The sequence below is a fragment of the Hyperolius riggenbachi genome, chromosome 2, assembly GCF_040937935.1.
Source record: "Hyperolius riggenbachi isolate aHypRig1 chromosome 2, aHypRig1.pri, whole genome shotgun sequence".
NCBI classification, from domain to species: Eukaryota; Metazoa; Chordata; class Amphibia; order Anura; family Hyperoliidae; genus Hyperolius; species Hyperolius riggenbachi.
In genome coordinates, this window is record NC_090647.1 from 208,754,388 (window position 1) to 208,778,910 (window position 24,523).

The following is a 24,523-nucleotide window of genomic DNA, read 5'->3' on the forward strand; positions in this document are numbered from 1 at the left end:
ACTAACTTTACCTTTTTCACCAAGTAGTCCTGGATTTCCCGGCAGACCTGGAATGCCAGGGCCTCCTGGAATTCCCATTAAGCCCATTTCTCCTTTCTGTCCTGAAAGTGTCACAGAAGAAAGAAACCATGAAAACAGAATATAAAAGAAATGCAGAAGGTGCCAAATTCAAAATAGAAGTATTCTGGACTTGCCTTTGTTGCTTTTTGTACCAATTCTTTATTCTGCCAATTTCTATAAAGTTTCAAAGAATGATCATCTTCCCATTCAACACTGATAGAGCATAAACTTGCTGGATTACCTCATTCACATATGCTATTATTATTTAGTATTTATATAGCACTGTCATCTTCCGCAGCGATATACAGAGTAAATTGTCTTGACACTTAACCGTCCGTCAGAGGAGCTCACAATCCAGTCCCTACCATAGTCATATGTATGTATCGTGTAGTGCATGCATTGTAGTCTAGGGCCAATTTAGAGGGAAGCCAATTAACTTATCTGTATGTTTTAGGGATGTGGGAGGAAGCTGGAGTGCCCAGAGTAATCCCACGCAGACACGGGGAGAACATACAAACTCCTTGCAGATGTTCGTAATAAATACAGCAGAATAAAAACAATGGTATAAAATGGTATAAAATTTGGGTGACAAGGGTGGACTTACTTCCCCAATATAGCAAAACACAACCACCATGTATGGTTTTAAGAAACGATTTAATCAGTACTCCAAATAAAACTTTGCAACGCATTTTGCGGGTCTCAAGCCCGCTTCCTCAGGCAAATATACAAGAGCAGGAGTTTTGCAGACAGGTACAGCGCCTCTGCTGTCTGCAAAACTCTTGCATAGTTTTATTTGGAGTACTGATTAAATAGTTTCTTAAAACCATACATGGTGGTTGTGTTTTGGTATATTGGGGAGGTAAGTCCACCCTTGTCCCCCAAATTTTATAGTTTTTTTAATAGTACACCATTGTTTTTATTCTGCTGGCACCTCTGTATTTATTACGAATATCGTTATCCACCTGGTGGATTCTACGGAGAGCGACTTCTTAGCCTGAGTGGGGACGGGCCTAATATCCCTACAAGCAATCTAAGTGGTTGCCTGAGTTCGACAACCCAGACTTGTGAGTATATCCATATCTGCTGTACAATCTGTCACTCTATACCATCAATAATACACTATTTGGGGGCTCTCAATTGTTCCTTTTATCTTGTTTTACTCCTTGCAGATGTTGACCTGGCTGTGATTCAAATCGGGGACCCAGTGCTGCAAGACGAGAGCGCTAACCACTACGCCACCGAGCTGGCATTTCCTAATTAATTATATGTCTGGTTCAACTTTCCAAAGCATCAATGTGCCCCTACCGCTCACCACCACCTCCTTAGTAATAGTAGCGGCATAATAGTAGCCTTACTGTAGAACTGTAGATTTCCATAAGACGGCCAAGAAGATCTTCACAACAGAGTCTCTCTCTCTCGCTCTATTAAGCCAGGCATGCACTGTATATTATTTTAACCGATTAGACACTAGACTTTATATAAATCTCAAATTTAATGAGAATTTACAAAAACTGGGGCATACCTGATCATTATTTGATCAAAATAAGGATCCAGTATTGATAGGGATTACCTTGTACAAGTGGTGCCTTCATAACGGCAGAGCGGGAAGTAGGTTCGCAGCTGGTATTCTCTTTGCTTTGTATGACATTGTGCTGTACAAAGCTAATGGTGACAGCACAATTGATATTAGGCAAGATTTGGCTAAGAGTTCAGTGAGCAGACCAAGTAAATGATCAATATGAGGTAGATATTGATTGTATACCAGTAACTTATCTACCAAGGATCAAATATTGTACACCCAGCTACGCCTAGCTTAATTTGTGAGGTAAGTAGCCATATAAAGGGGACCCCTTAGTGAATGCTATAAAAAGGAAACTTTCTATATCTATATAATGACAATCAATGTCATTAAATGCCACCAAGAAACGTACACTACTAAATATTATACACAGAACATATTTAATGGAAAAACATTCAAAATGGACCAACATAACAACCCTTTACGTAAACACTGTAAAAGAGATCATGGAGATCCTATTCAAAAGTTATGGAATTGTCCCAAACTCTTTAGATATTCGGGAACCAAGCAGGTGGTTTTGGTGCACCATAGCAGCAATGCTATGCTGCGCAGGGCGCAAAACAGTAATTTGGGGCTTCAGTAATCACCGGACACCGAATTACACCTACCTCCAAGTTGCAACGACTTGGCCGGGGAGTGTAATGGCAGCAGGGAGAGCCGTTATACGTACGCAATGGGGAAATATAATTTAAATTCAAAACCCAAGAACAGTTTGTGTCCTCAATACACTTTTGGATGGACAAATAAGAGTGACATTTTTCTGATCCCTGTTCCAGAAAGAAAATTATACTTCTGATAAAGATTTTGGTTACCCATATGAATAAATACCTTAACCTATTTTGGTTCCTGGACGTAGAAATTACGTCCAGGAACCATGCGCGCTCCCGGCCCGCGGTTCGTTAGCCAGGCAATCAGTGTATCGGGCTATGGTGCCCGATCACTGATTCCTCTCCCCCGCTGAAAAAGCGACAGCTTCTCTCGGAAGCTTCGCTTTTTCTGGCTGTAACGTACCCCATACGTCGCTCTAAGCGTGTGTTACGCTTGGAGTGACGTCATGTAAACAAACTCATGGCCGCCATCTTGTGGCCAAAAAGTAAAACTACAACTAAAAGTAAAAAAATTAAATTCAAACACACATTTACATTATAAATCACATGTTTACATCCCACCCTCCCAAAACTACCCAAATAAAATGTTTAATATAAAAAACAACAACATTACAATAAAAAAAAACATGTAAATATTTACATAAGGGTCTAAACTTTTTAAATATCAATGTAAAGATGAAATACTTCTATTTTTTTTATTTTAAACTTGTAAATAGTGATAGATGCAAAACGGAAAAAATGCACCTTTATTTCCAAATAAAATATTGTCGCCATACATTGTGATAGGGACATAATTTAAACGGTGTAATAACCGGGACAAATGGGCAAATACAATACGTGAGTTTTAATTATGGAGGCATGTATTATTTTAAAACTATAATGGCTGAAAACTGAGAAATAATGAATTTTTTCCGTTTTTTTCTTATTCTTCCTGTTAAAATGCATTTACAGTAAAGTGGCTCTTAGCAAAATGTACCCCCCAAAGAAAGCCTAATTGGTGGCGGAAAAAAACAAGATATAGATCAGTTCATTGTGATAAGTAGTGATAAAGTTATAGGCTAATGAATGGGAGGTGAACATTTCTCAAGTGAAAACGACGGAACGCGAATGGGTTAAAATGGAAAAACTCATATCTACCCAAAGGGAAGCCTAGAAGAGATAAGTCTCTATTGTAAACCCTGCATGCTGCTAGTAACTCTGCATGTGGTGGGGCACATCAGGGGATCAACAGACCACCACTCAGAATATTAGGGAAAGACCACTAGTCCACCTCCAGGGAATACTGTTGGGGGGGGGGGGGAGCACTAGACCACCAGCAGGGAATACTGTGGTTGAATTTGGGACCAGTAGGCCATCAGGGAATACTGTGGGGGGGACCACTAGACTACCAGGGAAAGTTATATGGGGATGTAGGAAGTACTTGACTACCAGAGACTATTGTGGGGGGATGGGGGACCAATAAACCACCAGGCAATACTGTTGGGGGATGACCACTAGACTACCAGGGAATACTATGGGGGCCAACACACTTTGGAACAAGTAACCTTGTCCCAGACCTGGCTACTGTGAAAGTACAGGGTGCTTATGACTGCACCTCATCATGACATTGTATGTCCAACAAATATTCCGGTTATAAAATGATTGTGTGACAAGGTCAATGATTAGTACTATACTCTACTTACCTTGAATGCCTGAAGCCCCATCTTTTCCTGGCATACCCTGAGGTCCAGGTAGTCCAGGCATGCCCATACCTCCGGGCATACCTGATTTCCCCTTGTCACCCTTTGGTCCTGGCATATCTGTTCCTGGGACACCAGGGTATCCTTTCTCTCCTTTAACTCCAACAGGTCCTGTAAGCAAATAGTACAGTCAGATGTTAAACACTATATAAATATATTTGAATTTAAAACCCATTGTAAGATCCAGAGACAAAGAATAAAAAGAAAACGACACATTGCATACACAGTTATTACAGGAAGTCAGAATGAATAAATTATTATTAATGAATAATGCTAAAATATTTACAACTGGCATATCGGATGAAACTAGTACTGTATGTATGACCATGTTCCAAATATTCTGTGGAAGCCTGGAAGACCTTTTGGTTTCCTTCAGTCTCTGTTGATTTTGTGATCAATGTTGCAAACATTGGTTGCAAAACTTGATTGTTTTAGAGCCAAGGAGCTGTATGCAGTAAACTGTGTTAAGCAGAATGATGTTGGTAAAGTCTTACATACAACGAGTAGAGCGTAATGCATTGCATGTAATTCGCTTTGCTCATCATGCGGTAAGACTTTACGCACGTAATTCTGCTTGACACAATATACGGCATACACCCCATTGTTACACTAGATTTTAAGAATCAGTAAACTTAGACTGAGTAAAAAGGGACTTTAATATCATGCACAAAGTACACTTTTTCTCCCCCAAAATTGGGGGAAAAAGTCAGTTCAACTTGTATGCCAAAGATCCGGCCAGTTGTCCCCCCACTTACTGATCCAGCGATGCTCTCCGTCTCCTCCTCCGTCCCTCCCTTCCGCTGTGTACAGATCAGTTAGACCATGAAGTTAGATGGGAGTGTAGTCAGTGTAGCTGGGAGTGTTGTCAGTGTACCCAGGAGTGTAGCTAGGATAAAGTCAGTTTGGGGGGAAAAGATCTATAAGACGCACTTGCACGACAGATGCACCAGGTTTTGTATTTTTATTTTTTCCAGATTTTTGCCCTCTAAATCTAAGTGCCTGCCTTTTAGCAAACATGAAACCATTGAACCTCTAACCTCAATGTATTAGTTTATTCACATTTAATAACACTTCTTTAGGTTATAACTTCACATGACTTTTCCCAATAGGACAGATACAATAAGATAGCCATCTCATTAACAGGTTTCTCTCGAATATCACAAATATTGAAAATATTTTTTACCTGTAACTCCAGGAGATCCGGGGGGTCCTTGTAGTCCGGGTTCTCCATGTGGTCCAATACCAGGTGCTCCAGGATTACCTCTCATGCCAGGTGTTCCAGCAGGACCAGTATCACCTTTTGATTAAAAAGTATATTTTCATTTTACTTTACCTTGTAAGCTGCAACAGAACTATTTATGTATTATTCCTGCCAGCATTTATTCTAGTTGCTGACCCTCCCTACTAGTGCATTGATGATGTCTGCCTGAACTTTGATCTTGCCAGATTTCTGTCTGCCCAACCTCTGACTTAAATTGGACCTTGACTGGTTTCCTCATGCCTCATTCTCTGTCTGAATCTTGACCTACCCTAATTGCCACCTGCCTCAACCTCTACCTGAAACTTGACCTTGTCTTATTGCCACCTGCCTCAATCTTTGCTTGAACCTTGACCTTGCCCAATTGCAGCCTACCTCAGCAGCCTGAACATTGATCTTGCTTTGTCTGCCATTCCAACTGTGGCCTTACCTGATTTCCCAGCTACCAGTAGAATGTTTCTAAGGGATACACCTATTGGTGCCTGGCAGCTAGGTAGTCCATTGCTAGCTAAGAGTGGAGGCCCATCAATCTTTTAATGAAGACCTAGACATTACTTAGACTCTGCACCTGCTGAGAGCCTCAAGCTTTTCACTGATAGTTGAACATAGCACAGCATTAATGATCTGACCAGCTAGAACAGAAGACTAAAATATATGCTGGCTATGTCTGCTTTTGTTTATACACCAAGGAGGGGATACATATTACATGTGATCAAAGCATCCAGTAGGATGCCTACCACCACAAACATGATTTATAGGGGCCCCTGCTCCTTCCTGATTGTTGAATGGGTGTTGAATGGGTGTTGCTATAGGTCCAGGGTACAATAGGATAGGCCGCCGACCCTACCAAATATTTCTCAGGTGTATTGCTGTTATTCTGTTTAAAAAGGTAAAATAAATGACTAAAATTCATGATGAATTGAACATTTACTCAGATCCAAATAGCAACACTGTTCCTAAGAGGAATGCTTAGATAGGGGTGACAAAGTTTGCTGCCGGTCAATTGGTTGGTCCAGGTGTTGAATATTAATAGCTCTGATGTGCAAATAATCAATTATGCAGCAAAGTGGGAGTATCTGTGCAAATGTATACTCCAGAGTATTACTGCCATGGTTTCAAAGACATGCACATTGGGATTGCTGGCAGCTTAGAAATTCTCAGCTGGCTGCAAACAGAAATGGAAAGATAACTTTTAATAACATCACATTGAAAAACAGCTTGATCAATCATTTTTATGACAATGCTATTTTAAGGATGAAGAATTTCGCTTTGAAGGGAACCTGAAGTGATATGCGACATAATGAGATAAATGTGTACATACAGGATCAGTCCTACTTAGAATTTGCTTATGTTCACTTGTTATTTATTCTGTGCAAAGGTGATTACACCAGTGCTTTATCTCTTCAGTTGAAGTCTGACTATGGTGGCAGCTCTCCTGACAACCAATAAGAGGTCATAAAACTTCTTTGAAACACTTAGGATAGCAGGATAGTGATGAAAAGTTCAGTAGGTCATCATACCACTGCATGGAAACTGTACAAACAGTATCATGTCAACATACCGTTAAATTTGGTTCAATCTTCAAACAGATTACCAACTCTCATAACCAAAAACAAGGATATAGAACTAAGGTAATATTCTACTTAGGATTAGTTCTACACTCCACATGATCAAGCATCATAGAAGCAAAACAGGCCATTGTGATATCACAATCAACCCACCTCTCTCAACCACCTAACCACTGATTTTGACATGGTTTGAACTGCATATTTACAGTGATTTACAGTAAGCGAGATTCATGTTTGGATTGCAATAAATCTGTAAAACTCTCATGGATAGTGCACACTTTTCTAGCCCTACTCCTTTGTTCTACAAATACAATTATTTATCTCATGAGGTTCTTTTCATTCTCATTACTCTGTGTATTTTATGTTACCTTTAACTCCTGCATAGCCTGGGACCCCCGGAAGACCTTGTTCTCCAGGTACACCTGCTGGTCCTGTATTTCCTTTCTCTCCAGTTACTCCAGAAGGACCTGGTGGTCCAGACAACCCTTTCTGACCCGGTAGACCCAGTCCTGGTTCACCCTAAATAAGTGATAAGAATGTTATCTTATGCTGCAAACAAAACATTAGATTCCTAAATTATCAGCATATGTCTTTTGTTATTATGGATGCAAGACATATATGTACATCTTTTTCTAATTACAGTTCACCTCCTATGCTCCTTACTTTAGTTTACATACAAATGAATTTTAGCTGCTTTAAAAGATTTTAAATTAGACTTTTGCTCTGAAATCAGGTCAAAGTAGAAGTTCCACTTCCAAACAATATGCCCATCTTAAACTGATCACACTTGCTGCTAAAGATGTCATTGATCAGTACTGAGGGTTGATCTAATGTCAACTTCCCTACTTAAAATGGGTGCCAAAAACTAGCAGGACAAGGGCTGTTAATTCAGCGTGTTATCTGTCATACCGGTAGTCTGCATGCTGACACCTCTATTAAAAGCTCATATCATGTAAATAAAGTGAAATAACCATACCCATCACAGTTAAGTTGTGTTGACATTATGTGCTTTTTACAACTTGAGTAATTATGCGTTAGGTTACATAGCAGATAGCTATTACTCACCTTGTGTCCTGGCAGACCTTGATTTCCCGGCAAACCTTCACGACCTGGCTGTCCAGGTATACCATCCACTCCCCGTGGGCCATCCATTCCTTGATAACCTGAATGTTAAAATTATCAAATTTTTGTAAAAAATAAATGAACTACTGATAAAATCTTAAAATTATGATATTTTTTACTCCTGCTAATCATGTTTAATGCATTCACACTATATAATTGACATTATATATTACCAATAAAAATACGATACTGCATTATCTGTATTTGGTGAAACAGCATATGCGTCACTTGCTGTTACTGGCGCACACCCGATCGACCACGATGACCCAACATCTTGCAGCATGTCCAATTAAACTAGCATGCTCTTGACGGCACTGATTTTCATCTAATTCAATAATAATTATTGAATCGGATGGTTGATCGGCCATCAAGTTGAGTATTGTATGGCGACCTTAAAGTGGTCTGAAACTCTGACATAACATTCAATAAAAATGTGTTTTTCTACTTTGTATTATTCATACAGTTATCATATTTGCTTTTGTGCACAAGTAATATTGTCTGTCTACAAATTACAAGTTTCCAAAGTGTAGTTTTTCTTGCCCGGAAAACTGTCATTGCTTTTTATTCCAACTGCTTTTAATTATATATTAAAATCTTCTAATGAGTTGTTCTGAGCTGTTTGTGTGCCTGAAGCAGAGACAGCTTCTCAGAAAGTATTTTTTACTTGTTACAGACAAATGTATCAACATTGGAATGTAAACAATGATACTGTTATCCTCAGTTTGGACGTGGATTTGAAGCTGAATAGCAGGACAAAGTGCTTTGTTTAACCATTTCAGTGATGTTTTGCTAAAAAAAAAAAATCTGGGATAGTAGCTTTAAAGCTGTGAGGAATCTTTTAGATCAAAGTAGAAATGCTGACTTTCAGACCACGAGGCAGATGTTCAGCAGGACAGCCAGGCAATTTGCATTGTTTAAAATAAGAAAACACATTATTTAACCAGTTTCACATTATTTGTACCAATTCCAGTTTAAAAATAAAAAGCACTGCTGTAGACAAAAACACAATTTTTGTTTGGCTATTTCTACACTTTATCACAAAACTTAGATTTTGCTCCTGTCATAATTTATGTTGAAGATATTTGATTCTGAAATAATGCTTCAGTGTGTATTTTTCACTATGAACTAAGAAAATAAAAGCATTTTTAATGGTCAAAATCAATCTTATTGGCTTAGGGAACATACAGTATATCCCCTTTTACCAATTAGTGCTGAAATTGTGCCCAATCCTGCACAGCTGTGCTTCAGCTACAAGACGTATATCTATGTCCTTGTGCCTTAGATGAAGTCACAGAAGACATAGATGTAATAGTGGATAACTGTTCCCACATCCACCAATAATTTTCTGCAGAATACCACTGTGTAGAAGAACGCATTGGCTGTGTAGGATACATTGCACATGCTCCAGGAACAAAGGCAGGCTCTTGCTAGTAAGATTCTATTTGTGTTCATATGACAAGAGACTGAGTTGTGTCATCCTATGCATAAGCTGTATCAATTTACAGAAATAAACAAAAAATTCACATATAACAGAGATGTTTCCTTGGAAGGACTTATCTTTATGATGAAAAACAGCAGGTCATAATTTTCAGCTTATGACTCAAAATACCAACACAATACTGAGAGAGCAAGATCCATGCTAAGTAATATGTGTGCCATTTGGCAGAATATTTATGCAAAACTATAAACTGTTACCTTTTTCACCAGGGGGTCCAGGAAGCCCTCTGCCTTCTGCTCCAGTTTCACCCTTCTCTCCAGGAAACCCAGGTCTTCCTGGAGCGCCAGGAGGACCCTTTTCACCTGTAGTAAGCAATTTACATTTTACTAAATGTTTGCTATAGTCTTCATTTGCATAAGTATAGGCAGTAATGCTCCTGCATGACAAAAGTTTCTCTCACACGCACACACTCAAAGCAAATATTTGTAAATACACACCTTGCGCTCCTGGTAGTCCGGGAGAACCAGCAGGTCCCATTGGCCCTGGGGATCCAGTTACAATAATGGCTTTTCCAGGTTCACCTTTACTTCCTAGAGCAAATGTATTAAAGATGTGCTTAACTGTCTGTAAGAGATTCCACTTGCAACAACAGATGGTAGACATATAAACACTATCTTATTAACCTGGGCTGCCAGGTAATCCTCCAAAACCAGGGACTCCTGGTTCTCCTCTTTCTCCAGGTTGTCCTGGTTGTCCTAACCCTGAAGGTCCAGGCAAACCTTTTTCTCCACGTATTCCAGGAAATCCGCTATCACCAGGGGGTCCACGGTCTCCTTTTGCTCCTATTGTTCCCTAAATATATTAAAATGATATGGAATCTTACAAGATCATTAAACTGACATTGAAATCCCACCATTTATAGACAAAATGAATGATTGACAACAACCATGAGAAGAACAATGAAAGTTGAGGCCTTTGGCGGGAGACATTGTCCCACGAATGTGTTACAGTCATCAGGCAGCCAATGCTGTATGACAGTTCTTCTTCTCTTAGGCCTTTGATGCCTGCCCTCGCCCCCTACCATAAAGCGCATTTTATAAAATGACAAGCAATTATTCATTGTCATATCAGAGTGCTGACTAGAGATAAGCAGGTGGAAGTTCACTAAATGAGCGTTGTTGAAAAAATAAATTTTATGGTCACCATTTGGTGTCTTTCCATTACAGCGGACCTAAACTCAGAGCTTTCTCTCTGCTCTAAAAGATAAATAACGGCATAATAACCTTTGAAGAAAAAACATTTATTGGTGACAACTTGCAGCAATCTTACAAAAACCCTTGCAGTGTTTACTTCCTGGTATCCTGGAAGCACAGAGGGGGTTAATCTCCTGTGTTTACATATTAACACAGACCAACAGCTCAGCCTGGCACACCTGACAGCCCTGATTTACACCTGCTCAACACTTAATGGTAATGCCTAATTAGACAGGCTAATCTCTGTAAAGACACACTCTGGAGTTCTTAGAAACTACAGTATATTTGTTTTCACTGTAAGCAGTGCTAGAGTTTATGTCCACTTTAAGTTGCTCCTTTATGTGGAAACAGCCAATTTGCTGTTAACTTGATCTGAATAGGCAATGTAGGTGACTTTGCAGACTATGGCCCATATGCAATTAACTTTTTCTCCTGAGTTTTCTTCTAGATTATATTTTAAAACTTGTCATTCAAATGCCCTTTAAACCACTAGAAAGCAAGAAAATACTTAGAATATTTTTTGATGGCATCTACTTTTTGATACTTTTTCAATTGCAAAGTGTGGAAAACATATAGGCCCATATGCAATTCATTTTTTCTCCTGAGTTTTCTCCTAGGTGATATTTTTACAACTTGTCATAAAATACATTTTATGTCTCCAGCAAGCAAGAAAATACTCAAAACAAATTTGATAGTACTTTTTAACCAATTTCTGGGTACTTTTTCAATTGTAAAATGCTGAAAATTAAGTTTACAGAGAAGATGAAAATTATCTCCTAGGAGATAACTCAGGTGAAAAAAAAATGAATTGCATATGGCCCCTAGTCTAAATAGAAGATGAAAAATTATCTCCTAGGAGAAAACTAGGGTGAAAAAGTGAATTGCATATGGGCCTATGTAAGCAATATGGGCGTAAGTGAGCACTCAACCACAAAACTTCTCTCTTAAAATTGCCATTTCTTTGTATGTTTCCAGTTTAAAAAAAAATATATTATACTAAGAGCTTGTGGCCTCTATCCTATTCTAGTAGCTCGCTTCGTGCAAGCTACTTATCACCTGGCCATCACACGTTAGTTACCAGCATATCCAATTGCCAGCTTCACCTGTGCGATGGCTGAACGAGAAGAGCCATAGTCATTTGCCTGAGCATTGCTCCTATCTGCTCTTTCTCCTGGCATCCCTCCTACTGGCTGATAGTCATTACTGAGTCTGCAAGAGATATGGGTTGTCCTAACTCTACATGTTGAAGAAATGGCTCCCGAGATAATGAAAGGAAAGGACATTATTGGACAAACCAGTCACACCAAAGCGGTGTATATATAAAGACAATTCTCACATTAGATGCCATCATCGCTAGTGTTTATCTCAAATTATAGCTACCTATAAAACAGGAACAATGCCTTTAAAGGTAACAGTAAATGGATTAATGAAGAGTCTGAGGTAAGATGAATAATAGCCTGTCACTACATGACAATCCCCTTGTAGGTAGAGCAGAAGGGGGAAAGCAGGAAGATGAGCAGAAGCAGAAGGAAATATAAAGAAACCCTTCAAATTGCCTCAGCTTTCAATTCATTGTTCAATCCTGCTTTTACTCATTTTACTTTCTTTTTCAGCATTGGGTACCTAGCTAGAAGTAATGGCAAATCTACCCCACCCACAAACCACATCTGTCCGAGTCCTGCAGGACAACGGGCTCTTTCTCACCTCTATATCGCCTAAAATGGAGATGCGATGCTGGAATGGAGGGGGTTATAGTGCTATCATGTCACCCCATAATTAGGGAGCAACCAAAAAACGATGTGATGAAGTAAAAGGGGTCATTTATTAAACTAAAACGAAACAAGAACTAAAGTGCCACACATTTGTGTTCAAGCTTTGTGTTTTTTCAAGCTTCTAGACTGGATCAGCTAACCCAATGGTCTTCATCCCCTGGCTACACCAGATGGGTTGATTTAGAGGTTGCTCTGCTTTCCCATTGCCCTTGTTGCTCTGGACCAAGCACCCCCTTTTAGATAAGACTAGGCCCCTCATGGTTGTTCTTGAATCTTTGCTCATTTGATGGTCCCTTTTTCGTAAACTTGACCCTACCAAACTGTATTCCCTTGAAGAATTGTTTTTTTTTTTTCTGAATACAGTTTTTAGCCCTGGGCTACATCTGGCTGAGTGGATCCCTTGGCTTTCTTTGTGAATGCTTAAAATTAAACATCTGCTAAAAGAAGGTGAGCCCATTTCCTGGGAATAGACTAGGTTCAGATATGATCCTCATCCCACTGAACTCTTCCATTACTTCCAATCATTACACTTTTTGCAAAGCTGCTGTAAGTCAGGAGTGGATCGGAACCCGACAGTCTGGTCTGAATTCCGCTCCTATGTGCATAGACCTGGCCTGATCTCCTTATTGTATTAAGTGGTGTGATATCAGAAACTGGAGGATATGTCCCCAACTATGCTTAAGTAGCAAGATAGATTCCAATGCTTCTGGTCTTCAGAGGAGTGGGAGGAGATCTTTCTGGGTCTTGCCAAATCCTCCATTAATTGTACTATTACTACAGGATTTTATATGATTGGTTCCAAACCCTGGTACTTCTGCACAAGAGGTGTCTTATGCTAATGGGCTCCTGCTTTAGCGGGTGGAAGTGCCTCTGCTGACCAGAGCCACTGTCGGAGGCATTGTTTGGTGGTGCACAGGTTCTGGAGCAAATGTTTCCATTTAGCCTCTGAGGTAATAGAGGTACAATGAACTCCTCCTGACTCTTGGGTAGCCTTATTTCACAAGAAATCACATTCCCTAGAAAAGTTCCATAATTTTCTCCTTGCTCAGTTTTGTAATATAGCTAAAGCAATGATAGCCAAGGACTGGAAATCTCCATCTCTCCATTTTAATGGGTTTGCCAATAAGCTGCACGAGATATACCTATTAGAGAAGATTACTTTCTCCCTTGAAACCATAAAAGCGCATCAATATCTTGTCCCCCTGGTCTCTGTGGCACCTTACCCACTAATCATATGAGTTGTGTGTTTTCATACCTACGTATGCTTTGCTTTGTCTCCATATCACCAGGGCCAGCTCTAGACTCTTTGCTGCATAAGGCAACATTTTGAGGATGCCCCCTCCCCCCCCCCATTTGGAATGATCGCACAGCACCCAACAATTTACTAATTTAATGTTCTCACATGACATACTGCAGCTCAACACAATAGCACACTGGGTGAGCCTATAACAAATAAACTGATCACCTACAGCCACTCTACTCCTCCTCAGTCAGGACAGCAGTGCCACCTCCTCCCTTCTGCTGTGCAAGTCAAATGAAACACTTCTGGTATCCTGCCGTAATCTCTGCGCCTAATGCAAATATTTCACCTTGCTTCATGAGAAAACCAGCCCTGCACATTACCACTGGCTTGTATCTTGTGCCTTAACACCTTTCTGAAGTCTCCCTATAGAACTATGTACTGTGTACCTGTATATCAATCTTGACTTTAAGCATAATTTGTGGCAATAATGTACTGTTACTCTGTTCTTTCAATAAACTTTTGTTGACAAAAAAATGTATCCCATAAATTTGAAGCAGGCCTACCGAAACACCTTTAGGACCAGGCTGACCCGGTTGTCCATCTCTTCCAGGTCTTCCATCTCTTCCAGGAGTACCTGACTGTCCTGGAAAACCAGGATCTCCTTTGCTGCCTTTTAGACTGGGTTCAAAAACAACTTCACCTGGTTCTCCTTTGGCTCCAGGATTTCCCCTCAGACCTTGAACACCCTGAGGACCCTAAAAAAGCAAATTACAGTTAAGAGAAGTTTTATGCTAAGGCTATTTTTCACACTACAAGTTCTGTCTTGCAATGTGTGGACATTTACTCTACATATTACGAGAAAAATGCGAACTCCATTCTTCTTAACTTCTTCCCAACCACCTCACGCCGATGGGCAGTGTGAGAAAGGACCGCCTAACGCAGATTGGCGTCAAGTCCTGGAGGCAGGGATTAGCAGGGAATGCATGCGCGGAAGCGCACTCATACCCTGCTCGTAAACAGAGCAGGGATCCGTTAGCAGCCTGCCAGCCGCGATCGGAGCTGGCAGGCTGTAATGGAAAAAAAATTATAATTGTACAGCGCTGAGACCTAGCACAGCGCTGTACAAGGGACAGCCTAGTCAGTTAGCTGTCCCTTTGATTGGCTCACAATCTAATCCCTCTTATAGGCTGATGCCTATGAGAGTGGAATGTTATGTACGGAGCACAGTCAGGGACAACTTAGGGAGGAGGGAGAGAGAGAAAAAAATATATATTTTTTAAATTGCAGCAGCAATCAGAGACCACCCAAAAAGTCCTCCATTAGTGGCAAAAAAAAAGGAGATAAAATTAATTTTGGTGGTAAGTTGTAAGCAATAAATCGTTAAAGCTGCACAGTGCTGAATTGTAAAAACTCACCTGGTCACTAGGGAGGTATACACCTGTGGTCCTCAAGTGGTTAATGATGCCAAATCACACCTTAAGTGTAGCTCTGGATTTGACAAAATTGCTGTGCAAGCATGTTAGTGATGAAGCTTAATAGTGATTTGCAACTCTACTATTCTGTTCTCTCATTACCCCTTTATATTCCCATACCAAAATCCTCTCATGGGCTTCACACCTATTTGAGAGACACTATATATTTCATACGCTGAGTTTTGATACTCTTTAAGCATACCTAAAAAACAGATCTCTTCAAATAAGCGCATAGTTGGTCTTCTCAACTATCCAAACCTGTACGCAGATGTGCCACAGCCTATTCCAGCTGTCATGGATTTTGCTGCCTGCTGTAAGCTCATAAGGGCACGCAATGCAATGTCAGATGTGATTTTAATATTTGAATCTATAAGGCTGATATTTATGTACCTGCATTGCTTCCTCTGATGTCCCATCCCTCCATTCCCCTCCTTCTTACTCTAATTTTCTATCCTTCTCCATTCTGTTCTCATTTTATTAGATCCGTTCACCCAACACATTCTTAATGTAACTTATAGGGATGTATTCTGTCCATGAATCCATTTTAGATAATGGGGACTACCAGATGGATTGTTCAAAATATGCCTGCATATACATGCCAGGTGAGCTCAACAGGTAAACACAATTACACCCTTTTTTTCCTTCCCTTTGCCTTCTCCAGGACATATAAAAATATAGTTACTTTGTGAAATACTGTATATACTCGAGTATAAGCCTAGAAATTTAGGTATGATTCACTACATAAAAGTATAGGGGTTGACTTATACACAAATCACGGGCAGCACTGAGCACAGAATAATGTGTGTACTAAAAATGACATTCCCATTTGCAGGAATTTACCCTGTGGTGATACTTTGAGGAAAGGAAATGCCAAGAAAACACAGGTCTGAAAGTCCTGGCCACAATAATTAACAAGGAAAGGGGCAGGGGGAAAATACTGGGCTGCATAAAAGTGAGTGAGTATTTGCAGTACTTGGAGGTCTGGAGGAGGTATGGCTGCACTTAAGGGACAGGAGGGGTTAATGGCTACCATACTATATGCAGTGCAGTCATTAACTCCTCCAGAGCCCCAAGTGCAGCCATTAAATTGCTTGGTAGACTTATACTCGAGACAGTAAAAAAAAAATTCAGCTTAAGAGGGTTGAATATTGGAGTCAACTTCTACAAAAGGTCAACTTGTATTTGAGTATATACAGTAATAACAACTCACGCATGCATTCGGTTCAACCCGTTGCCCTTGTGGTAACAAATCCCCAGTAGTCCAATTTTTTTCATGTAAATATTACCCTTTGGGAACCTCTGAGGAATTGGTAAACAGTTGCTAAAAGAGCAGCTGGCACTCCTGCAAACCTTTCAATATAAGATACCAACTATGTAAATGGTCAACATGCAGTAAAATCTTTGGTATCCATATTTTCAATTTCTGGGCACTTGAATGTATCAATAATTAAGAAAGATCACTGCTAGCCTCAAGGTATACCATGTGTAGCTCTTATCAGAGTCGTAGGTACCCATTTCAAACATAACCACATAGGACCAACTAGGGTTGATATCTGGCAAGGTCCATGCCCTAATTTGTTATATAATTTTTTTATCAAGCAAAACAGACAGATAATTATACTGACTGTCTTTTAAATGCTAATCTAATATTACTACAATAAGGTGATAAGGTTTTTAGCTTTGTGACTACTGTCTGGAATACTGGTTCCATTATTGTGAAATTATTTTAAGCCGGCCCTATGTATACCACAAACAAAACAATACAAATAATTATGATCATGCAGTTATTATCCCACCTGCTATATACAGTCTACAGACAAAAAAATATTCTCTAGAGCTGATGTGAACTTCCTCACAAAAGACAACTGGCACACAGTTACAATTTACACTGCAAAATAGAGTGAGTAAACATTATAAGTGTTTTCATGCTGAAGGTAGGGGTGTCTGTTTGCAGAGCTAGCTTATGGGAAACTTGAGTTTCAGTTTAACACTGATGACAACATTAATGGGAAATTCTTAACTTTTTAATGGAAGCAGTATAGCATTGTATAGTGTTAGCCATAAGTAAGAGCAAGAAGTTTTGAATCAGGATGATACCATTAATTGGCTGACTTAAAACAAAAAGCGTAAACTTTCAGCTGTGCAGCCTTCTTCTGACTTCAATCCTGTATGCTGACAAGGTGTTGGACCAGACAGCTACATACATGTAACATCAAAAGGGGATACATCGTTTTTTGCAAGCATAAATACATGTTATTAAGATGCCTTAAAGAGAACCCGAGGTGTGTTTGAAGAATGTTATCTGCATACAGAGGCTGGATCTGCCTATACAGCCCAGCCTCTGTTGCTATCCCAAACCCCACTAAGGTCCCCCTGCACTCTGCAATCCCTCATAAATCACAGCCGTGCTGTGAGGCTGTGTTTACATCTGTAGTGTCAGTCTCAGCTGCTCCCCCGCCTCCTGCATAGCTCCGGTCCCTGCCCCCGTCCCTTCCCTCCAATCAGCAGGGAGGGAAAGGATGCAGGCGGGGACTGGAGTTCTGCAGGAGGCGGGGAGAGCAGCAGACTGACACTATAGAGATAAACACAGCCAGCTCTGACAAGCTGTTTGTCAGCAGCGTGGCTGTGATTTATGAGGGATTGCAGAGTGCAGGGGGACCTTAGGGGGGTTTGGGATAGCAACAGAGGCTGGGCTGTATAGGCAGATCCAGCCTCTGTATGCAGATAATATTCTTCAAACCCACCTCGGGTTCTCTTTAAATGAAACAGAACATCTAAATGGGGTGAGAGGAAAACGCCTTACTTTTTAATGGAATTAAGATAAAAAAATGCTTACTGGAACTCCTGGTGGACCATCATAACCTGGTACCCCTCTGTCTCCTTTGGTACCTTGCTGGCCAGGAACTCCTTGGAAAAGCAAATAATAAATAAATATATATTATATGTATACAGTAAATGGGGGAGAGAGAGAGAGAGAGAGAGATCAATTCTTGCTGCCTTACAGTATAAAGTTTCCAGGTCAGTTCTCACCAGGAAATAATTATTGCATGGTTTTAAAATACACTTTAGTTACTTCCTTGCATGCGTTTCCATGTGCTGCTAAGGTTTTTGCTCACAAGCTGAACACGTACTCAAAAGTGTACTCAAAGTGAACATACAACTTATGATCATGCTACATGTCAATGAAAAAAAATACATAGCAGGGATTTATTTTTTTTGCATGAAATGGCTTCATTCACAGTTGTGCCTTACAGCTTATATTATTGTTTTACCTTGAATAGTAAAGAAGAGAGAAATGAAATAATATCTGGGCAGTAACTTGTGCTACTGACAGTATTGGGGCACACAAAGTCTGGTGCTGGACCACTATCCAGAGCTGGTGGCATCAGACCAATAGATATGTAGAATGGACCAGTGCATTCATATGAGCCTGTTCACATAGTCCGTTTACACTCTAAGCAGCCATGCCCATTGTGATATAGCAACAGACATTCCCAGCACTAACAATAATAAGCAGGTAGCAAATGAATTGCCATATCCAAAGATGCTCCACAGCAAACCACCACAGTGGGTACATAAGTATGCTTCCTGCTCTGGATAGTGTAACCTGACTCATTTACTGGATAGGTCCGCTTTAACTGGCTTCTGTACGGATTGGAACTGGTTCCAAGGGTGTTTTCCTCTATGACTGATAGATATTAGCTAGTAAGATTGTTTGGGAACACACGTTAGTGACGTTTCTCTGCTATGTTAACTGTCATGAAGTTATTGAACGGTATATAAATAAATAAGGTACTATTAAATACTCCTACCTATACTAAATATCACAAGAAATACTTGCAATGTGTCAAAACTATCTTTAAGTCAAAATGAAATGTATTTTTCTAACTATTTCTAGCATAGAAAATATATGACAAACTTCAGGCACCATAAATCAGTTTCATAGTAATGTGGGATGTCTTACCTGCTTGTCCAGGAGGGCCCTGAGGACCTGGTGGCCCAGGAAGCGCCGGTGGCACTGTGTCACATAGAGGGCAGGCATCTCCTTTGTCACCTAAAACATTGTAAAGGCATTTATATTAAAAAGGCACATAACTACAAATCTCGAAAATAATAACATCTAAATACACAAGAAGAATACATAAGAAAAATGTGAGGCCTCAGAAATTATTCAAGCCTCATTTCTGGTACAAATGTTTACCTAAACCTCTGCAGGCACTCAACTGCGGAGCTATTGTGCGGTGTTCCCTGTCTGGCCACCGGCCAAACAGGATGTGACACGCATGTGACGCGTGCTTGCCGTCACTTCCTGCTTCGGGTATGCGGAAGTGCATACACGTCACGTCAGTGTTTTTTTCAAGATCTACACGTCGGCATAGACTAACATGACTTCCGGGCCAACGCAGCTCGCCACAGAATCTGCGTGGTAACGTAGCACTGGCCCTGTGTCAGGGATGTGGCGAAAGCACCATTTACGTCACATTGCACCATAACGTAGCAGTATGAAAGTCTCCATAGACTTTCATTGCACAGCGGTGGGGAGCTGTAAAAATACCACACCCCACTGCCACATCGCACTGCATTGGTGTGAAAGGGCCCTAAAGGAAACCTGGGGTGAGAAAAATTTAAGCATAGTCAATGAGTTGCAAATAATCCCAAAATGATGCAAATGTTATTGCTAATGTTATGCAAATGTATGCAGCTTGAAAATGGGCCAATCAAATGCCACCACTGCAGAATTTGATTTGTATACTTCAAACAGAATATATTTCCATAATATTAGCATAAATATTGCATTGACTCTGAGTTATTTGCTTCTCATTGACTGTCGCTAGTTATAACAATGGCACATCTGAAGTGGAAGTTTAAGGTAAAGGAACCATACCTTTCTGTCCCACTTCTCCTGGATATCCTTGTCCACCTGGGCTTCCAGGAGATCCCGTCTCACCAGGCTGTCCAGTGAGGCATTCAAGTGTTGGATCTGCCATTATATAAATAAAAGAAAAACATAAGAAAAGCAATAGTAAGACATAGGCACATATTTATTCTGCTCTAGAGTCATCATATAGATTGAATAGTCAAGAGCGAATTTGGCCTGACTGATATCACAAATTAAGAAGACAGCTTGTGAATGCTCATGGAATTGGTTTATCCTCTACTTAGTGACAAATTTAAATTATACAGATTTATTGGCTGCATAGGTTCACTGGGCCAGATTTATCAAGAGTGTCTGAGACAAAATATTAGTAGGTTTTTAGAAATCCATGCAGAACTGTCTCAGTCATCCTAAGAAATCACTAGATAGTGCAGATTCCTTCTTAAACTGTAAGGACTAAAAGGAGCTAGGAAGGTCTCTCAGGCAGTGCTGTGTGTGAGGGGAATTTCTGTTGCTGAGGTAACCAACACACCTGCTGTCAGCAAGCTCTGAGTGAGGGGGGAGGAGCTCTTCACAAATCACATCTAGCCTGCACTGTCTTTAGAAGTGCTAATGAGCACTTCTTATCTGCAGCAGTTAAGGAATGGATTTGCACTTTTCTTAACTGTAGTGTAGCTCTAGAAATCCTTGCTAAACTGCCACTATTACATAGGCTTTGGGAAGTTTCTTACTATCATGCAGAACTGTTCTTCTGCTCTTTAGAACAGTTTTAGAAGAAAAAACTGTCGGTAATGCTTTGATAAATCTGGCCCACTGAGTGCTTCAATCTGCCACTGAGTCTGTGGTTTTCATACATGGAACATATAACTATTTATAGCTATTATTTAGTATTTATATAGTGCCAACATCTACCACAGCGCTGTACAGAGTATATTGTCTTGTCACTTAACTGTCCCTCAGAGGGGCTCACAATCTAATCCCTAGCACAGTCATATGTCTATGTATGTATGGTGTAGTGTATGTATTGTTGTCTAGGGCCAATTGAGGGGGACGCCAATTATCTGTATGTTTTTGGGATATATGAGGAAACCAGAGTACCAAGAGGAACCCCACACAAACACAGAGAGAACATACAAACTCCATGGAGATTGTGCTCCGGCTGGGACTCGAATCGGAGACTAAGTGGTGCAAGGCTAGAATGCTAACCACTATGCCATCATGTTGCCCCAATAGCAAACCTGGCATACTGCTTCTTCTGGAAAGGCAATTGAAAATGTGTACATAATGATGTACTTTATAATTTTTTTTTTACAAATAATATCTGGTCTTATTATAGTAACAGAGCCAATGTTTCCCAGTTTCTAGTCCAGATTAATACAAGCCTTCATATTATCATTATTATCATTAGCACATGTTCTGATTTGCGCTGAATAAGGAAATCAGTGCAACACAATAAACAGGTTAACTTATGAGTAAAATATATTTTTGTTAGTGTTTAAAGTTCACAGGTCATCTGTGGGAACCTGAAGTAAGATGAATAAAGAGGCTGCCATCTTCTCTCCCTTATAAGCAATGGCAGTTGCCTGGCTGTCATGCTGTGCTGTTGGCTTTAGTTTGTGAGTCACACACATGTAGTAAGCATGTAGCCAGTGGAAAAAGGCAAAGCATCTGATCTGCATGCTCATTCTGGACCAGCGACTTATAGTATGAGAGGCAGAGCATCAGCACAGAAGTCAGGCAACTCACATTGTTTATTAGAGAATGAAGATGGCAACCATTCTTCTCACTTTAGAGTCCATGTAATGTGAACTCCAGAATCCAAAGCCTCACAAAAAGACAACTTTTTTTTAACATTTCACTTGTACATGTACAAAATTCCATGAGTGCCTTAGAGCATTTAAGTACTAAAAAGCCTTTCAACCCTAAAAAGTCTTCTGTACTACTGACAACATCTCTATATCAGCTTAAGTTCCGAGAGTGAGCAGTCATCCCATTTCATTACCTATTGGACCTGGTGGACCTGGTACTCCAGGAAGTCCTGGTGGGCCTTCTTTGCCCTTCTGTCCTGGTAACGATATTCCATCCAATCCACGGTCACCCTTTTCACCCCTCTCGCCTGTGAATCCAGGAGCCCCCGGTGGTCCAGTAACAGATTCCCCTAAATGGAAAAAAAAGAAGACTTTTCAGACTCTTATGAAGTATATGGCGCATGACATTTAAATTAAAGAGGAACTGTAGTGAAAATAATGCAATTAATAAAATTGTTTATTTTTTTACAATATTCATGTATAAATTTAGTCATTGTTTGTCCATTGTAAAATCTTTCCTCACCCTGATTTACATTCTGAAATTTCCAAAGGTGGCAACATTAGTCCTTCGAGGTGATCTCTCATTAAATGAACATTACTCAGAGGGAGATGTTGTTTGCTCGGCAGTTGGAAAAAGACGTTTTCCCACAATGCAAAAAGGATTACAGACATAACTGTCAGTGCCATGGCATCACACTGTGAGAGGGGTTTTACCACAATATTAGCCATACAGACCCCCCTAATGCTCAATAGAAGAAAAAGGTAAACACTTCAGATTGGAAATGGGGTATTGGCTACTAATTGGAATGAAGCTCAATCCTGGGTTAAAGCTCCTCTTTAATGTAGAGGAGAGTCAAAACCTCTGTGGTAGTTGAGTGGAAAATACACGCGAAAAACACAGACAATGAAAACATGACAGACGTTGTAATGCTTCACCACTCTGAAAAATAACTGCATTTAGAGAAACTTGTGTTATCAACTTAGTCCAACATATTAAAACATGCTTTGTCTGTTTTATGGGATTCACATACAATCTTTAATGTCTTTATGATTTTTTGTATCTGAAGTTACCTGTGGCCCCAGGGTAACCTTGTGTTCCAGGTTCACCTAGAGGAAAACAAAACAGCTTATGTCAGCTTATTTTCATCATTTTAACATGACTTTAATTTTTTAAAACGGAAATAGCATCAACTTCTGAGTACCGTATATACTCGACTACAAGTCGAGAAATTTAGGTCTGATCTATTTTTGTAAAGTAGGGGGGTCGACTTATACTCGCATCAGACCTAAATTTCTAACTTGTAGCTGAATATCAAGTGTCCCCTCTACTCTGCATTTGCTCCATTCTGCCACCCTAGTGCTGCCATCCAGCCAGATTGTGTGTCCATTCTTTACTCAGATGCCTGGGTCACCATAATGCAGCTCCCCCCTGCAAGCTGCAAAATGGACTAACCCCCGCTCTGACAGCACGTGGTGCTAAACAGCCGGCGGGGGTAGGAGCTGCTCAAAGTCCTGTTATAATGTGTGCCTCCTTACTGCTCTAACCCCCGCTGGCTGCTCATAAATCCTCCGTCCGTTCTGGCCACAGATCACTGTCCTCGCTGGTGCCTGCAGCTCCCCTTCACTACACACAGGCTGGGCTGCCCTGCACAGTGACGAATGAGGAAGTGAAGGAGGGGATCAGAGCGATGGGACACGCTGAATGGAAGCTGAAGCCAGCGTGTGTTCCGCGGTGCCTGGGAGTTTTAGCTGCATCCACACTGGGGAATTCACTGACAGCTGACACTGACTAACCCTGCATCTGAACGGTAAAGTTGACAGAGCTGTTTACACAGCCCTGAGCACTCAGGCTGGAAACTGTTTGTTTTTTTAATTGTTGCTTTGAAATGCAGGACTGGCCTTATCTTCCCTGTCAGCTCCTGTACAGTGTGCTGGTGCTTGTTTGAAGCAATTAACTCCTTATGATCTGCAAGCATGTTTCCAACACTACTGCTGCTGTTAATGTTGTGTATTAACACATTAACAGCAACACAGTGTGGGGAACATGCATGGAGATCATGCAGGGTTGCTCCATGTATCTTGCCTATACATGCCCATTGTTAACCTTATTTATCACTTACTATACTGACAGAAGGTTTGGACTTGACCACAACTTTGCTGGGTAGACTTTTACTTGAGATATTAATAAATACCAGATTAAGAGGGTCAAATATTGGGGTCGACTTATATACGAGGTCGACTTGTATTCGAGTATATACGGTAGTTAGAAATGAAAAAATCATTGATTTTATTCTGTATGAACTAGTGTATGTAAAACTATATCTGCTCATCAGGAGTTACCGACATTACTATGAGGTAGAGCAAGTAAAGTAAATATCCTGTTAAGGCCTGTTGACCACCCCAATGATGGAAGAGGCATTACCCAGTTGTGGGAACTAAGTGACCACGGGTCTTCACCAGAGCGCTCTGCAAGGGACAATGTGCTTTGTAGCCCACCAGGACACAACTAGGATAACCTTAGCTAATGGTTAGGTGAATAGTCACACCTCAGTGTGGAGGATCCAAGGAGGTACTAGAAAATTTTAGTCGGTAATCTGGGCAGAGATCGGGGCATGCAGCAAGCAGGCAATCTTTATCCGGGCAGAGATTGAGGCTGGTGGCAAACAGGCATAGTCAGTGTCCAGGCAGATATCGGGGCAGGCGGCAAACAGGCGCAGTCTGTATTCG

The 24,523-nt window shown here is 40.5% G+C and overlaps 1 protein-coding gene across 1 annotated transcript in view; it reads right to left on the bottom strand.

The window, feature by feature from the left end:
- Positions 1-24,523, bottom strand: part of COL4A1 (collagen type IV alpha 1 chain) — a 234,260-nt gene that overhangs the window by 39,959 nt on the left and 169,778 nt on the right. Inside the window, exons 20-33 of the mRNA XM_068268035.1 lie at positions 22,868-22,903; positions 21,991-22,146; positions 19,998-20,093; positions 19,077-19,166; positions 17,949-18,019; positions 14,204-14,395; positions 10,056-10,224; positions 9,870-9,962; positions 9,630-9,734; positions 7,878-7,975; positions 7,181-7,331; positions 5,170-5,283; positions 3,930-4,097; positions 12-101 (exon numbers count right to left, since the gene is read on the bottom strand). Of these exons, the coding sequence (XP_068124136.1) occupies positions 12-101; positions 3,930-4,097; positions 5,170-5,283; positions 7,181-7,331; positions 7,878-7,975; positions 9,630-9,734; positions 9,870-9,962; positions 10,056-10,224; positions 14,204-14,395; positions 17,949-18,019; positions 19,077-19,166; positions 19,998-20,093; positions 21,991-22,146; positions 22,868-22,903 (1,629 nt within the window). The remainder of the gene's footprint in view (positions 1-11; positions 102-3,929; positions 4,098-5,169; positions 5,284-7,180; positions 7,332-7,877; positions 7,976-9,629; positions 9,735-9,869; positions 9,963-10,055; positions 10,225-14,203; positions 14,396-17,948; positions 18,020-19,076; positions 19,167-19,997; positions 20,094-21,990; positions 22,147-22,867; positions 22,904-24,523) is intronic.